General features: G+C 35.5%; 1 protein-coding gene across 4 annotated transcripts in view; it reads left to right on the top strand.

The window, feature by feature from the left end:
- The window catches only part of GLRA3 (glycine receptor alpha 3), a 91,071-nt gene that overhangs the window by 37,663 nt on the left and 36,198 nt on the right, over positions 1–17,210 (top strand). For all 4 annotated transcript variants that reach the window (XM_056326575.1, XM_056326574.1, XM_056326573.1 and 1 more), the window contains exons 4-5: positions 10,113–10,336; positions 13,344–13,426. In XM_056326575.1, the coding sequence (XP_056182550.1) occupies positions 10,113–10,336; positions 13,344–13,426 (307 nt within the window). The remainder of the gene's footprint in view (positions 1–10,112; positions 10,337–13,343; positions 13,427–17,210) is intronic.

Below are 17,210 nucleotides of genomic sequence, written 5' to 3'. Positions count from 1 at the left end.
TTCTTTCCAAGAAAAAAAAAAATCCCCTCATCTCCTCAAGGCATTTCTTGTCAGAAACTGTGAGCCAGTGTGAACAGATATTGATCAAATGCTTTATAACCATATGAAGAAACTGAAGGTGCGTTAAAATATAAATATATTGAATACACAGAACTGAGGAAAAGTATGTATTCACTATTTCTTCTTTAACTGTTTTTAATGACAAAATAATAGTCTTCAAAAGCATTTCTGGGGAATCTGAATTTATTCCTTTGTTTTAAAAAATAACCAGTCTTTACATTGCCTAATCTTTTAGTCACTAATTTCTTTCTCGGTTTATAGATTTCCAAAATGTAAATATATATTAACCTATGAAAGCTAGGTTATTGACATAACAGGATGAGTTAAAGAAGATTTCTACATTGTACTATCCAACTACAAACATTGTGTGCTACAATATGTGGGATCTTTCACAACCTTCTTTTTAGTTCTTCTATCTTCTTTTATAGATTTAAATTGAATGAGAGCTTAGCTACCTGACTCCTAGTAGGACTGAAGGGATAAAATACTGAAAATTTGATGTTTCTAGTCAGTCTTTATTAGTTCCCTCTTTTGCAATATAGTTTTCCTTATTTTTATGAACACTGTGAAACTGACTACCGTTTCAGAAAACTGAATATATAAAATACATAAATTGCATGACTTGATATTATGTATATTATATATAATACATAATACATATATATCTGTATATAACAACAGTTTTCAAATATGTGTTTATACTTTACACTGCTTAAGTCTTCATTTTGGATAATTTTACTGCAATTTTAAAATGTTTATACTAGACCTTGCAGTATAACAAGACCATTTCCCAGCTTAGCAAGATGTAGGGAAAATGTTTCAGATTTGTGCCTGTGACTACTGTTCTGGTATGACTGTAGTATTACAAATCACAGTATTTGAGATCTATCAAAATAAGTTTAGGATTGGCTTTTCAATGATTAACGTCTACTGCCACCACCTTCATCACGGACCTAGAGGAAGCCCATCGACTTGACTTTTCTTCTTTCTCTCTTGCTACTCATCTAGAGTAGCATTAGTTCACAAAATTAATTTCTCCATGAAAGGAGCAGGTTAGCAAATGGATACTGGATGGATTTTGTGCCTGGTTTAAGTTTTATTTAGTTGCCTAAGTGCATTTAGTGTTTTTAGAGATGGCCTTAATAATCCCTAAGAGGCCTTGCATCATCTAGGCTGGTAGAGATATCATAGGATTGCAGAAGATGTGCATCTTTCTGAACCAGCAGCTGCAAGGCAGTTTTTCAAACACCATTAGATGTCTTTGTGTAGACAAGTTGTTCCCTTTCTTCTCAGTACTGGTACAGTTCAAATACACATTAACGTTTATGTGTTGCTGTGTCATCAGTGGTAGAACCTCTAAAACAACATGATTTTCCTGACATATTTCTTGGTGTGCTTCATGCGTATCAATACATTTAAAGACAACTCATATCTAATCAAGTTTGTTTAAAGTTAGAGATCTATCCCTTCCCACAGCAAATTTTAGCAGTTGTTTAAGCTGCTGGAGATAGCAGGCCCTGCTTCTGGACTTGAGCTAGTTCAGCTTTACCTTTTATTTTACCCTATTTACCCTATTCTAGGCAACATCATATTTACCTACCAACACAAGAAAGGCTGCAGGGAAAGTTAGTATGGAATTCCCAAATTCCTATTTGATCTAATTGGTTATATTTCCCTGAGGAGATGAAACAGAGGACAGTTTCAAATTCATGTTTTCAATAAAGATTTCTACTTTTAGTCCATTCAGTCACTCATTGAAACCAGTCATATTTGAAATGCTAATACAAAATGTATTAATAACAACATGGAACATATAGCACCAAAAATTCATCTGAAGAAATGAATATCAGAAAAGAACCAGCTTTTCACTTAGCAAGAAATACCTTCTGCTGTCAGAGCAAAAACATCTTCAGGGACACATCATTTGCCTGCAGAAAAAAAAGTCCAGAATCTTTTGTCAACTGAGAACATAGCAAAGATCAGCGAAGACAGAGGCTTAGTGCATGATGTTTGTTCATGTAATTGTCATGTCCATTTTCATCTAATCCTTTATACTACTGCTTGAAAGTGCAAACATCTTAAAAGCCCCTGAGCTAAAGCTTAAAAAAGCAATTACATTGAACAGGTTGCAAAATGTGGTTTTAGTGTAATGCATTAGGAGTTGGGAACAAACAACTTCCATTAAGAATGGGAATAGTGTATTCAATCTTCAATTAATAAATATTCTAGTAAGAGCTGTGACAAACATTATACAGTATGTCAGTACTGTGCTTAATTCATTTTTTAAGAGTAAACACCCTTAACTAGCTTTCACTTTTGATATGATGATTATTTGTGAGTACAGAAATTAAAATCCAGCCAGTGCTACTGATAAACCAGAAAAATATCCAATACTAAAATTAACTACACCTATCCATTTTACAATGTTTCCACTCTAAAATCTATGGAAAATCAGTACATTTTGTAGCACACTGTTGAATTCAAAAGATTTTTTAATTTTTTGTAATAAAGACAAGACAGTTAGAAGCTAAAAATTAAGGAGTCCTCACAGAAACTACCGACTATATTCCTGTTTTTTAGCTATGGGTTGAATGACAAAAACTTGTAGCTCTGTACTAATAAGTGTCCTACAAGTGACCCCATACCGACAGGACGGGAAAGACTGAACTAAAGTAGTGAGACCAGTTCTTATCCTTCAAACCATTAGCAGTAATGGTAAATGAGATATTATTCAACCCAGAAGAAAAGCAAGCTACATTCATCTGTTCCAGGAAGAACATTAACAGAGGCCATACCTCGGAATCCAAGGTTATGAAAGCAGGTCACACAGCTAGGAAGAGCACCTGGTGCACAATTAGTGTATATACTTATTTGCTGAACTCTGAATTTTGATTTTGTAAGGGAATCTGAGATATCTGATATTACAAGTAGCAATTTTGAAGTCCTGGTCTTAGCTAGTTCTTTGCTAACTTCTAGATCTATTGTCTTCAATTTGAGTGTTGCTGGGCACTTACTGGAGTCAAACTCTGCAAATGAATTGGGAAAAATTTAAATAAAACATTCACAAAACTATTCCCAGAATACCTACCTCCATACCTCATAGTTCAGAAGCCTAAGAGAAACCAACAAAACCAAACAAAATACCAACCCAAAGAAACAAAAAACCCAGAAAGATTAAAAATATTAATGAACACCTTAAAATCTGCTTTTATACTTTCATAGACAAAGAAAGAGCTCTTCATCCAAAATCCATCAAAGCAATCTTTTCTGAATAGCTGAAATAATTTTCTAAAGCTTCCTGAGATCAGAGGCAAGTAGCCCTCACCAAAATCCCCAAACCATCTGGCCTGTCCTACTTAATGGAGTGGGTAAGATCACCCATGATTTTCAAACCATCTAGGATTAGAGCTTTTATCCAGGAACCAAACAGGCCTTACTGCTCATCCTCAGCCTGCAAGGGCTCAAATCTAGGGATCCTAATCACCAACAAAGTGCTTAGCCAACTAACTTGAGGCAGGACTTGACAGGAATATTTTCCGTGACTTCCTGTATGGAACTGCATACTTGTCCTTATACAGCAAAATTGCAAGAGTCACAGGATTAGAAAGAAAACTCGCAAGAGGAAAGCTTTCTCTTAAGGCCCATGGATGAAAAGATTTCTTTCTCAGGGAGGAATCATGTGGTTCTGAAAAATTCACAAAGCTGCTTCTTACTGAGAGAGTGGTGCAATACTGCAGTGTCTACCAGCCTATTTGGGTTCGCTAATTCCAGATGAGAACAATAAGGTCATACTTAGTTTCACCCACTGCTAAAATCAGTTCTGGAACGAGAGCTTCCACCTATGGAATTATCCAGGGACAGATCACCACGAAGGATTCTGTGCGTCATACAAACTCTTTATCACAATCAACAGCGTATCTACATTGTTTCTTGTAATGAATGCCCTACAGCTATTCAGTACAGAAAAGCATGTTCTTAAGGGATATTTGGCATTAGTCAGTTCTTGGTACTCTGACACAGATGTGATGTGTCAATTAAAGTTAAGTACTCAGCAATCAATTTAAATCTCAGTTAATTTCTCTTTAGCTGCTGTGGTAAATCTCTGACAGATTAATGAGTTACAGTTAATGGTGGAGCACGGAGTCTGTTGCAATTTTTTTCCACTCGTTAATTGAACAGTCATACAGCATAGATACATGCAGCATCCTTGCTGCAGTTCAAACTTGTAATAAGGTAAAGACACAATAAAAAATAAAGAAGAGTCCCATTATATGCAACAACAAATCATGCCAGTGAAAAGATCACCAGTGTCTATTAACAGGATAAGCAAAAAGATCAGCCATTTCAGTCCAGCCTAAATTTATTGATAATTAAGGATGCTTTTGTGCTTAGATTTAAAATGTTTTCTCCCTCTAGTATTTACCCTTTGATATATCTATGGATAGCAATCAAGTCATAATACAAGTCCTTTTTATTACCAGTTTAAAGAAAACAAACCTTTCCTGTTTACTTTCACAGAACTGGCTAACCTGTCCTAGCCCTATATTATCCTTTTCTGCACCTTCTTCTGTATATTCTTTTTCTGAACATACATGACTTCAAATGAGTCTGCACGATAAAGAACCTCAGTCATTATGGAATTCCAACTATTAAGCATGAGGGAATACAGGGGAATCCTTCAGATCACACAAACTATATTCACATTTCTCAAATGTCAGCATGAATTTCAAGGGTCCTCTAGTTTTATTTTGCAATGACATCAGTAACCTGGATAGAAAATGATTTACCAATTTAGGAGGCTTACTTAAATTTAAATACTTGAGTTTCTATACTATGGATATTTAATCAAAGGCATATTGAAAACATTAGCTGAATAGCTTTTGGTCTGAAATTTCCAGATATGTAAAGCAAAACCAAGGATACTCCATCAATTTATCCAAAGTAATTAGCTTACCTAAAGTGCAGCCATAGTGCTTAGGGCTAGTGAACGAATTTAAAATGGAAAGATGTTATTACCACAATGTACTATTATGCCACAGGGCATCCTGTCTAATTATACTAATCAAGGCAGCAATAAAAAGCATGTAAAGTTGCATGTTTTTCAGAGACTAAGACAGCAACTTTATAAAATCTCACCAATAAAAAGTAAAACTATTAATATATTCTGTAACATCGTAGCTTTTCACATACTGCAATTAGAACAAGAAATCAAACCTGAGAGAGAAGACAACTATAACAACCTGTAATGGTCAAGTCCCTACATGGTACTTACCTTTGTACTCGTATAACAAAAGCCAAAATCTTCCTTCAATTTTTGTGAAATTTTCTCTAATGTTTCTCTAAAGTAAAAGAATTTTAAATAATTCCAGCTATGGTAAACCAGAAAATCATATGTTACAAGAGGAAAACTTTCTTAGAAAGTGAAAATTAAATAAGTTAGTATTATGTTTTTACTGTTGTTCCGTAACAGTAACAACTTTAGTACTGTACTGGATTGTGCAGCACTCATCTGGTTCAGAAAATAACCATTTTCTGCTTAGTTTTCCATTTTATCTTCCAATTGTGCAGTTGGCCTTAAGTCTAACATTTTTTTTACACAGCATTACATCAAAATTAAAATATTAAAGATAAAATTTCCAAGGCTTTTAATTAGCCTGTTGCAAGCATCCTATTTAACAAATTACAACAAGATTAAGAAGTCAAAGTATATTGAAGATAAAATGCATAAGGCAGCCATAATATTTTGAAAAATGAAGGCTAAATATGTTTTTTGTTTAGCCAAGAAACAAAATGGAAAATGAAGTGACATATACTCTACAACATTCCTTTTTAGGTTGGTGTACTGAGGATGTTGTGCTCAAATCTGAAATTACTAATACTGTTTCACAAACAACTCAACATGTGATACCTTTTTTTTTCCCTTTGTTGTTTTGTTTTTTTTTTGGGGGGGGGGGGCAAGGATAGAGGGGGAAGAATGATAACACACACACACATATGACCAAATAGTCTCATTCCCTATGGGGTGATAAATTCAATAGAACAAATAGCCCACAGTGGATAGCCCACCGTGGTTGCAAAATTATACATATTTTGAAGTGGCTCTTCAAGACATTGGTTACTTTTTTAGGCCAGGATTTCCTTGGGTCTTATTCTTCCTTATACATATTGTCTCCTTTGTAACATATACTTAAACCATATAAATTATTCCTTCCCCCCCCCCCAAGTCTCATAGATTTCTCTAGTTCTGCCTGACTTTTACATCAGGTCACCCTGCTAATTTTCATTCCTCGCTTCAGCCTTCACGTGAGCAGCTCTTTCCAGTACATCCATGATACCTTCTTGGGAACAGATGATCACATCCAGCTTTCATTACAACAAAGTGCCATAGTTATCAGATTAAAAATAATTCTTCACAAGAACAATATTTCTTATAGAGCATTTAAATTTACTCTTGGCAGTGTTCTTGGGAAGTCCATAAGATTTTCATGTTAAAATTTTACAGTAAGCTAGAACCAATAAAGCAAGAATCATTTGACTACATTATGCAAAAGACAATTCTAGATTTCACTTCAGATGAATGTATTAGTCAAAATTATGATAGTATTTGGAACTGCCACAGGTAAAGTTCTGGAAGATTATTCATTTATGCATAAAAAAGTGATGATTTGGTTCAAATGACAGCATTCAAAAATGATGAGGGAAGGTGATACGCAATGTTTAAATGCAGGACAAATTTTGGAAATTTGTTTTGATATCTCTCTCTTATATCTAGAAGGATTCCACATATGGAAGGCATATTAAAAATGCATTAAAGAAACCAGTGAGAGGCAATCAATATCTTGAGGTTTTGTACAAAAGTGGTCTAGCTTTATTCTGTATGCTATAGCAATATAGCTTTATCTGTGTTGGTATAATGAAGAACAAATTAACATATTTGGTAAGTATTTCAAATTTCATTGTCTGCTGGAAAAGTTAGTACTGGAGTCCATAATGACCTCAGCCTTGCCATGGACAGCAAAAAACAATTGCCTGATCTCCCAATATTTTTTTTTGTTTGTCTTTTGAGCCCCATGAAGCAGATGAACAGTATCCTGACCCTCTAAGAAAGTTCACCCTGTGGCTAAGGGTTTGGAAGGATGATAGAGTAAGTGTAGACCCATAAAGCAATCTCATTCTGTAGGGCCAGGGTACAGCAGCTGTTCAGATGATGGCAGCCTTGAGGTTATAGAAGTGGCTGCGGAAGTCACCACAATTTAAATGATGATTTCTCTCTCCCCTCAAGGAAGCTCCCCAACACAGTTATCTGAGTGAGAAGTTACCCCTCCAGGCAAGTAACACGTGAGAATAGTAATCCTCTTGCAGGAAAAAAAAATATTAATTCTGGCAGTTTAATTCTGGTCTCTGTGTTTGCATTAAACAACGCTACCTGTTTAAAGCAGTTAAGCCTTATGCTTCTTATATGTGAGCATTGTGTGAGCATAAACTCAGATGACAAATACTTGCCCTTCATACATTAGCAGTCAAATGTATCTCTTTCCTTTTGATATATTAGGATATTTTTTTTTTAGTAAATAATGAGAGCCAATTTAAGTCAGAATTCTCAGGGGAGAAAACCATGAAAATAGCTTCAATTGCTTCAATGAAAAATTTAACTGGGATTTTTTTAATCTTAAAAGCTGCAAACAGTTTAAAATTATAATCTTTAGGCAAACTGACATATAGAGTAGCTTAATATAACCTAGAACAGATTCCTCTATTTGTCTGCCTCCATTTTCCATTTTCATTTCAATTTTCTCCTATGCATTTTTCATTTGTTCTGTCTTACACATATGAGAAGTCCTATACTCTATAAGCAATCCCATTCATAAGCTCATCATATTCTACAGAGAAAAGTAAACCAAATAGACATACTTCAATTTCAGGTTATACAAACTAAAAGGTAAAGCTTGGGTTTGGCTGAAGTGCAGATGAAGTCCTGAGAGCTGCAGTGCTCCCACCCAGTGCGCCCCAGGTTTACAGCTAATGTTTCCTTCCATGCAAGGGTTCCACATGTTGGGGCAGGCACTAGAGCCATCACAGATCCCACATCCCACTTCTTCCTGGTCTTTCGATTTTACACAGGCATGTAGAAAGAGAACCAGTACTATGTGGTATTTAGGATATCAACCAAAGAAATAAAGGTGTTTCAGGGTGTATTATGTCCACACACTGCAAGGAAGACACCAAAAACTCAGTTTTATGAACACTGAGGCACTAGCTGGTCTAAGGGTTTTGCCTTACTTTGGAGGTAGGGGAAAAAAAGAAAAAAAAAAAAAAAAAAGCACCAGCTTGTTTCTACATCTGTAAAGTACAAATCCCTGCCTCTGCTTTCATCATGCCATGGTGCTAATTATCAAAAATACCAACAGCTTCTCTTAAGAATGTTTTATGGATCTTGAGGCTGTCACTAGCCATGATGAAGAAGAAAGGGAAATTTACTTCAGTCCTTTGCTGAAAGGGAGGTTAAAGTAATTAACGATTGGGGAAAAAAAAACCCCACTCGATTAACAAATCCTAAGCTTTTTCTACCTGGCATTAATGTTTTATGCTTCCATTTAGCCAGAGAGCCTTTTTCATGTCTGCTGAAAACAATAATCTGAATTAATTTCACTCTCCAGGTGTTTTCCACTTACTGGCTTTGTCTTGAAAATGTATAAGGTTATACAAATATAAAATCCTCTACTAGAACTTTCTCTATATGATATGCAGTATTTTCTGATTATCAAGCAACAAATGCTTGGTAAGCATGTTTTTAGTGTTTTTGCCTACCCTTATTCAAACTGAGTAATTAAAATAACCAAAACAGCAGGATGCTGAAGGTATAAAAATGCATATTTCTCATGCGTAAATGTTGCATTTTGAGGTTCCTGTTGTCATTTATTATGTCTGTTAGCATGATTCTCACAACTGTATGGCTGGATGTTCCGAGTTTCATAAGACCAAATATTGATACAACACTGGATTTTTAACAGTACCCACAATTTCTAGACCAGTGGGGTTTTAACTGGTTATCCTAACCACTAATAACCACTACTACTCATAGTTATTGGCCAACTTGTATTGCTCAGCCTTGAAGACCGTTTTCTGTTCTGACTCAGAGTTTTCTTTTGAAAATTTTTATTCTTTTTTAACAACAAACAAGTGATGTTATTTACTTCTATTACATTCAGAAGTGTAATAGATGCTATTACACTTGTATAACATTGTGTATGTTATATATATATTATATTCACTTTTATTGAAAAACAAATATTTTCATCTTTCAGTGGTAAAGTTTTAAGAAAATGTGCAGCCATAAATACAACATTGTCTTTGACTGAGAATATATATGACTCCAAAATGATTTCCAGAGGTTTGAAGCATGCTGCTCTTTTCTGTAAAAGTACCCTTGATTAAGACATGACTGTCTAGGCATTAGGGTGACTCCACTTGTACCTAAGATAATTTACCAAAAGGACTTACATCATGTCCACCATAATTGAAGAGGAGGAACATCCCTCCTCAGCTAGCTGTATGGCAAGTTACAGCTCACGCAATTTTCAATAGGGAACAGAGGCACAGAAAGTCTAAGTGGTGGGTCTAAAATAGGGAGAGAAAAAAAAGATTAATTTAACTTCCCTTACAGTGGGACAGATTCTCACTGCCAGAGAGAGGGAAGTGGGAGTGTCCCCACCAGGAGCTGGGCAGAAAAAGGTAACTCCAAAAAACTCTTTTTATGCTTCTCTCATTTTGAAATCAAGAGAAAGCTACTGTAGCAGTAGAATTATATGGAGTTATATGAACTGTACATGGAGGATGGATTTCCTTCGCTTGGGATTTTTTCAGTTGCCTTGAAATGCATCTTTATTCTTATCCATTGTGTCCCCACTAATACAAATAGGTATCATGCCAGCATTCAGCTAAGTAATTCTTTTGTCATCCACAGATGGACAGGGGATTACATGGCTAAGAAATGACATAAAAGGTAAATCCCTATGCTTGATAAAGCTTTGTTTGTTTTCTTTTTCATTCAGGATTACCGAGTGAACATCTTTCTCCGTCAGAATTGGAACGATCCCCGCCTTGCATACAGCGAATATCCAGATGACTCTTTAGACTTAGATCCATCCATGCTGGATTCAATTTGGAAACCTGATTTGTTCTTTGCCAACGAAAAAGGTGCCAACTTTCATGAAGTTACAACAGATAATAAGTTGTTGCGAATTTTCAAAAATGGAAATGTACTTTACTCCATCAGGTGAGCCTCTAATCAAATGATTTTTTTTTTCAGATAGAAACTCAAAAGTGTACCTAAGAATTTCTAATGAGTATCTTCAGTTGTTAGTCATGCAGAACTATCACTAAAGTAGTTGTGAGTTTTGAATACAGAACTTTATCATCATTACTTTTCACTGTTAATACCAAATAGAAAATGATCCTTCACCAGTCATGCATGTAGTAAAAATAATACGAAAAGTATCTTTCCTACTTTCGAGTACAGATACTGAGCCTAGAGTACATAGGACACTTCACAGAGCAAATAATCCTGGAGTATTATAACCTGAGCTGGCCTATGTATGAGTTTCACACACTGTAGCCTCCAACATCATGTTTTTTTCTTTTTCGCCTTTTTGGATATTGCATTTGCACTTCAACATGGAAACATGACCTATTTGAGGAAGCATGACATTTAAAGAATAGTTCACGTACTGCTGGAGATGGAAAGAAAAGTGGAAAGTAAACTTTTGAAGGGTTTAAGAAGCTGTAAGCAGCAATCATAAGTATTGACAAAATCTAGTTATCCTACTTCTCCTCACTTTAATGCAGACGTTAGTAGGCATTTTACCACTATTTTAAAAAACCTAATCTAATGAGAAACACATTGGATATAAGAATGCTAATGCCCTATTAGGCATGATACAGATTTGGTATTAATACAGTGACCTACCTATGCAAAATTTTACATTTTTCAAAATAAATTTACCTCTTGTCCATTTAGTGGTTTGTTTTGTGTACTTTTACAACACTGCATTAACAGGTAATTGGACTTTCTGAAGAGACATGAGGAATCTGTGAAACAATTTGTGCACTAAGATAATATGTGACTTGCATGCATGTGTCAGTGGCAAGGGAGCCTCCTTCCTCCCTCCTTCCAGCGCAGGTGGGCAGTGTCTTGTCAAGCTTACACGAGGAGAAAGGTTGGGTTAAAATTCCTATCAGCATTTCATATCCGAAAGGAGGTTAGTATGCCTATCTGGAAACATAATAATTCTTCAGTGTCACAACATGCACTCTGTCACTAGAAACAGATGGAAAGCAAGTAAAAATTATTCCTTCTCCAGACCCAAGTAGAAAGTAGAGCTAAAATAAATTATCCCTCATCTGAGTCACCCTGAGAGGCACTGGCAATTGTTCCACTCTAACCGAGTAACTCCTTCTCCTTGCCCTTCTCCCTCCAGATACATACAACAGAGTATAGACACCACCACTCAACTGAAGCATGTTTGGATGGCAATTTCAATAGAATTGAGATCAAGTTCATGGTCACATGAAATGGGGGGAAACAAACATGAGAAATATAATAAAGTTATAAAAGGAATAAGTTTTATAAATATATATGTGTATATATATTAAGTTATATATATAACATAATATAATAAAAATAATGTTATTATATATTATATAATATATATTAAGTTATACATAGCTTAATATAATTAAGTTATAAAAGGAAACATTGACTGTGATGAAAGCAGATGCCAGGTAACTCCTGTGTTTTTTATGGAGGCAGAAAGTTTATGTTTCCATGATTTAAGAACTATTACAATTTCTGAAACATAGAATTGGCATCTAGTTGAGTTGTTATGTGAATTTGAGTCACGTGAGCTTTTGTTGAGGGGAGACATGCTAACTGTTAATGTTCTGATATTAAGCAAAAAAAAAAAAAAGATTTCTAAATTTGCTTTTTTCTTTCATTCCCTGGTATCTCCTCCTCCCCTAATTTCATTGGAACAATTCAGACAAGAAAATAATAAGTTTCCAGTTTGTGATTCAATGAATACTTAATACAAAGTACTAAAATATTTACTGAAGCACAAAGTAAGGTCCAGGTGCTGCTTCTCTGAAATGACTTCCCATATCTCCAGCCACATAGATTTTGTGTTTGGAACCATTCTTAATAAAATGAAAATAAAGCCTTGGCCTGAGTTCCCTCCTTGGACTCTCCCCATGTAACTCTGTCACTGGCAGACTAAACAGAAGTTATAGAAATAAAGAATCAAGAAGCTTTGGAGAAGGAAAAAGTAGGGTAAAAGAAATATACAGCCATTCTTGCCATCTACTGCCCACTTCCCTTTAGCCCCAATGCCAAAAACAGGGGAATGTATTTAAGGTGAAGGGGATTAGAGCAGTGCCATTCTAGAAGAGCCTTATGCATAAGGGATTGAACTCAAGCTTCTCAGGTTTTTGGAGAACATTCTATCAACTAACTGACAAATGAATATGGGGCAAAATTTTCAGGCAGGGTATTTTCTAGCAAGAAGAAAGGTGCGGTCATGACCCTGAATGATGAATGGATACCTAAATACTGCCAGTGAGGGAAAACGTGTGCTTTTACTTCTTATATACTTCTCATTCCTCTGAGAAGTATCACTCTAAGTTATTGTATTGAGATAAAATGTAAAAATGCCTCTTTTGCAAAAAGAGGTTGTAAAATATTTCACAGGAAGTATCAGGACTAACATGAAACACAGCTGCCGTTCAAAATTACAGGCACATTTCAGCCTACCATCAATATCATAAAATGTTATCTTGAACCTTTGAGTTGACAATTTAAGCACCTTATTTTAGGACAATAGCACATAAATTACTCTGCCACCATGATTTGCAGCTGACATCTGTTACAGAATTCATGTAAATCTGGGTAAATTTTACGTGAAGGATTTTAAATACTTCAACAGTACAATAACTCTGCTGTAGCACAAAAAGCATGGTGTTGTTGCATTCCTTTAGACTTCTCATAAAGTCAAGCAACCCTACTGAAAAAATTGGTTTTCTGAAAGTCTGTAATATTTTTTTCCACATAGCCACCCTAGGCTGAGCAAGTGAAATGTGTTCAGCTAATATACATCCCTTTTGAGAGTCTTCTAATGAAAAAAATTATTTTCTTCTATTTCTAATGGCTTCCAGTGTTTTCATGCATCCTTCCTGTGCAGTTCTATGGCATTTTGTGGTATATTTTTAATACTTTTTTTCTGTTCTTTCAGATTGACTTTAATACTGTCCTGTCCGATGGATCTCAAAAATTTTCCAATGGATGTGCAAACGTGTATAATGCAGCTGGAAAGTTGTAAGTTTGTGTAATGTATTATCATATGAATACTTTTTCAAGGATTACAACAGCTATGTAGGAGGTAGAAAGACCCCTTGTAGGGTACAAGAATAAATTTTTAAGAAAGAATCCTCTATTTTACCAAAAGAATCTATGAAACATACATGATTTTCAAAGGAAGAGATTCTTCCATCCTTATTTGTACCGCAAATCAGCAGTTTTGTGTAAATCTAAAGTTACCTCTAAATTTAAGTACCCAGTGCCAGTTTATCTTTATGCAAAATTTATGCGTATTGGGATTCACCATGAAGTCTTCCCTGTGTTCACATATACAGGGGGACAGTAATACAGGAGCGCAGAGAGGAAATATGAGAATAACTTAATTGTGTGATTTATGTGAATATCCTAAAATCTGTAATAACTCAGTGTCCTTAAAAGCTGGAAAGAACATGATACACACTGAGTCCCTGGTCTTCAGATTCTTGCCCTAGCTGTTCAGCATGCCTACATTTTACACCTACATATCTGTACTTTTTATCTGATCATCCTAGAAGGGCTTAGGGAAAGGGCTTACTACAAGGGAGAACTGTAAAAGATTGCAAAGCACATATAAGTATATATGCTTATGCCTATGTACCTACATAGGATATTCACTTATACAGCCCTCACCCCCTCAACTGGAGCAGCACCTCTAGATCAGTGGTACACCCTCCCCAGAAAATCTTGGGAAGGGCTGTAGAGCCCTTGAATTATGAGGAGGAAGAAGTCCATACAAGGTATCACCTAGCTAGGGATAAAATATGAGTATGAACTGACCATCAACCATAACACTGGAAAAAATTCTAGCATCTTCTGAAGACTCAAGGCTTAAAAGAATTTGTAGTAGTACAGAGAGCTTGATGTTGAAAACACACAGCAGAACACAGAAAAAGACCTGATAGCTTTCTAGTGCAAAGATGGTGTGACAGTTTGACCAAACATGGTGCTACACTAGAATTTAAATAGAAAAAGTGAAATTACAACTCCATGTGTTTTAAGTAATCTGTTCATAAAGTTCTGTTTGCATTATACAGCAATATCCTAAGGAAGGCAGAGGAAAAGGTAAAACCAGCTTAGACAAGACAGGCTTTGCAGAAATATCTTTCAGTTAACAGCAATACTTTTTATATGAAATAAATAAAATTAGCTTTTGTTATCTTGACCCACCATATATTGTACTTATCATCTCCCTTCGTATCTCCCTCAGAACATAAAGGAGGCTGGAAAGCATAAAGCATTATGCCGTTTCAAGGCACAGAGACAAAAAGACAAAACCAAAGGTTCTGTCTGATGCTATGATCTGAGCTAACACAGGATGTGTGAGGAGGAAGGCACACATATGCATTAAATTCTCATTTTCCTTGTGATATGAAGTATTTGGGAATCACCTTTGCCACTTAAAATGAGAGGACTTTGGGAAAGATTTCTAGCAGAAAAATTCTCCTAATGATGTGAAAACCAGAAATAAAGTAAAGCAAAGCATTCTTTCAAAGATTCCAGCAATCTGAATTTTGTGAAAACTAATGACAGGGGAAAAGTAGATGAATAAGTACCCGTCTTAATGTCAGATCTAGATTTACAGTTTTGAGATCAATAAATGAAATATTTCAGAAAATAATTTCCTGTGTATAGAATGAACATATTGGATTATTTGAAATATACTATAGATCAGAAACACAACATACATAATTTGATTAAAGTGTTTCTTGGGTTTTTTCTTCTTTTACTGAAACAAAGTACTGTCTAAGAAAAGGAGGAGGTAATTATCTATCAGTCAGTATGTCAGAACTATTTGTTGTATGGATAATGGTATGCTTTTACAAAAAATTGTAGGGTGCATATGAAAGCCAGATCTATCTTTCATTGTGGTGGACAGACGTTAATATAAAGCAGGCTTTCAGTATGAGGGCAATGGCTGAATCTGACAGCAGAAACTTTCTTGACTAAAATTGATAGTTATTTGCTGCAAATGTCAGAGAATTTAGGGCAATGTCATATATTCAGCATTCAAGCAAAACTCCACTGTCAATCAAGCAGATAATCTTACTAATAACCTATGTCACCTTTATAATTAATATGACTAAATAAAAGGTTAATATGAGGCAGTTGTATCAGAGTACATACAGATGACAGCTATATTCGCTGTATACAATTATGCTTCCAATAGAAAGTATCATAGTGCTTGACTGAACAAGAAAAAGGTATATTTTTTTAAGTTGTGTTTTAAAAGTTAGGAAATTGTTGTTTTAACAATTTCATAAAACTCAGCTGTATTTTTCCTCCTTTTCAGCCTTTGTGAGGACAGGTCATACAACAACTGAGCATTCTTGAACAAACAGGCATCTGTTTTGCTTTATAGAAGCCTTGCAGGAACTCACAATTCCTGCAGACTGCACCATAGGGAACCAGTACTTACTAGTTGAGTAACACTGTAGATCATAGTTGTCCTAATGTATTTTCCAGCAGACCATTTTTCACTGAAATCTTGTTTTTAATCATGCAGTTCAGTGGGAGTAAGTTCCCTGCTCGACATTTACACAGTAGAGAAGCAACATTCACAAAAGAAGAGCTGAACAAAATATAAATGAGTGCTTCAAAATCTTCTGGTTACAGGGAAAGATCAAATCGGATTTCATAAGGAAGTTACAAGTAATAAAGCTTTCACCATATCACCTTGTCTAATTTTATTTTACCTGTAACTCCAGACATTTCAAAAATAGAGACTATAGGCAAAGCAGCTGGCCTGAGACAGAAAATTTTGCAACATGTGGGAGCTCTGACTATACCTACATGTCTGATAGTAGAATAACCAGTTAGGTTTGCAAGAACAAGACAGCAGTTCCCTGAAATTACTTTGGGACAGATTCAAAGAAGATAGGCACAGTGACTTCCTAAACGTTCAAGAGCAGGAATTCAACTGCCCAAAACCAGTTTCTCTATAAAGGATGTACTGGAAGGAAAATAGACACCTTGGAGGTAAAAAAAAAAATGGCTTATGTCAGTCTGAACTCAGATTACTTCCAAAACTTAGAAGATGAGCAGAAACATCCAAATTCCAGTGTCTTTGGTTAAGAACAGGCAGCCAGTTCTCTTTAAAATTATAGAAGAGAAAAGGGACAATGAGTGCATTTAGCACTTTCCCAGGCTTCATAGCAAGTCTTCTGAGGTAAGAACTGACATAACCCTGCAAGTCTGAATCCATCCAAGCATATCTAATTTCTAGGCCACAGTGTCATACTCTCTTGTGGCTTGCACGGCTTACATCTTTTGGTACACAGTAAGGTATCTTAAACAGGGGGATCGAAGCACTCACAGTGGTGGTTAATGCACTGTCTGGGGAAGTGGAAGACATGGGGTTTCAAAACTGAGAACACAGTCCTCTCGTGTCCTGAGTAAATCATCTGATCATCAGGTTGTGTTATAAAAACCAAAGAGGTTGCAGGAGCAAAACAGCAGCAGCCATGCTTCCAGATGTTTCCTTTTAAAGCGATGATCATTGCTTTTTTTCCCACTGAATGTCAAGTTGGGTAGGACATTGTGCAATTATTAATTTACAAGGCTCATTTATCTCACAGTTTCTTTGAATTATGTTTGATCTTGCAAGCCTTGCTCCTGCATGTATCACTAAGCAAATTAGACTGTTCCTAACAAATCACTCATCTTTTTCTTACTCATCTCACCACCAGGTTGCAAAGAAAGGCTGACAGTTATGTATAAAGGAAAGATCATAGGTTTTACCTCTACTATAAAATAATAATTTTTT

Source organism: Falco biarmicus, chromosome 1, assembly GCF_023638135.1.
Source record: "Falco biarmicus isolate bFalBia1 chromosome 1, bFalBia1.pri, whole genome shotgun sequence".
NCBI classification, from domain to species: Eukaryota; Metazoa; Chordata; class Aves; order Falconiformes; family Falconidae; genus Falco; species Falco biarmicus.
This window is presented reverse-complemented; position numbering and strand designations above follow the sequence as displayed.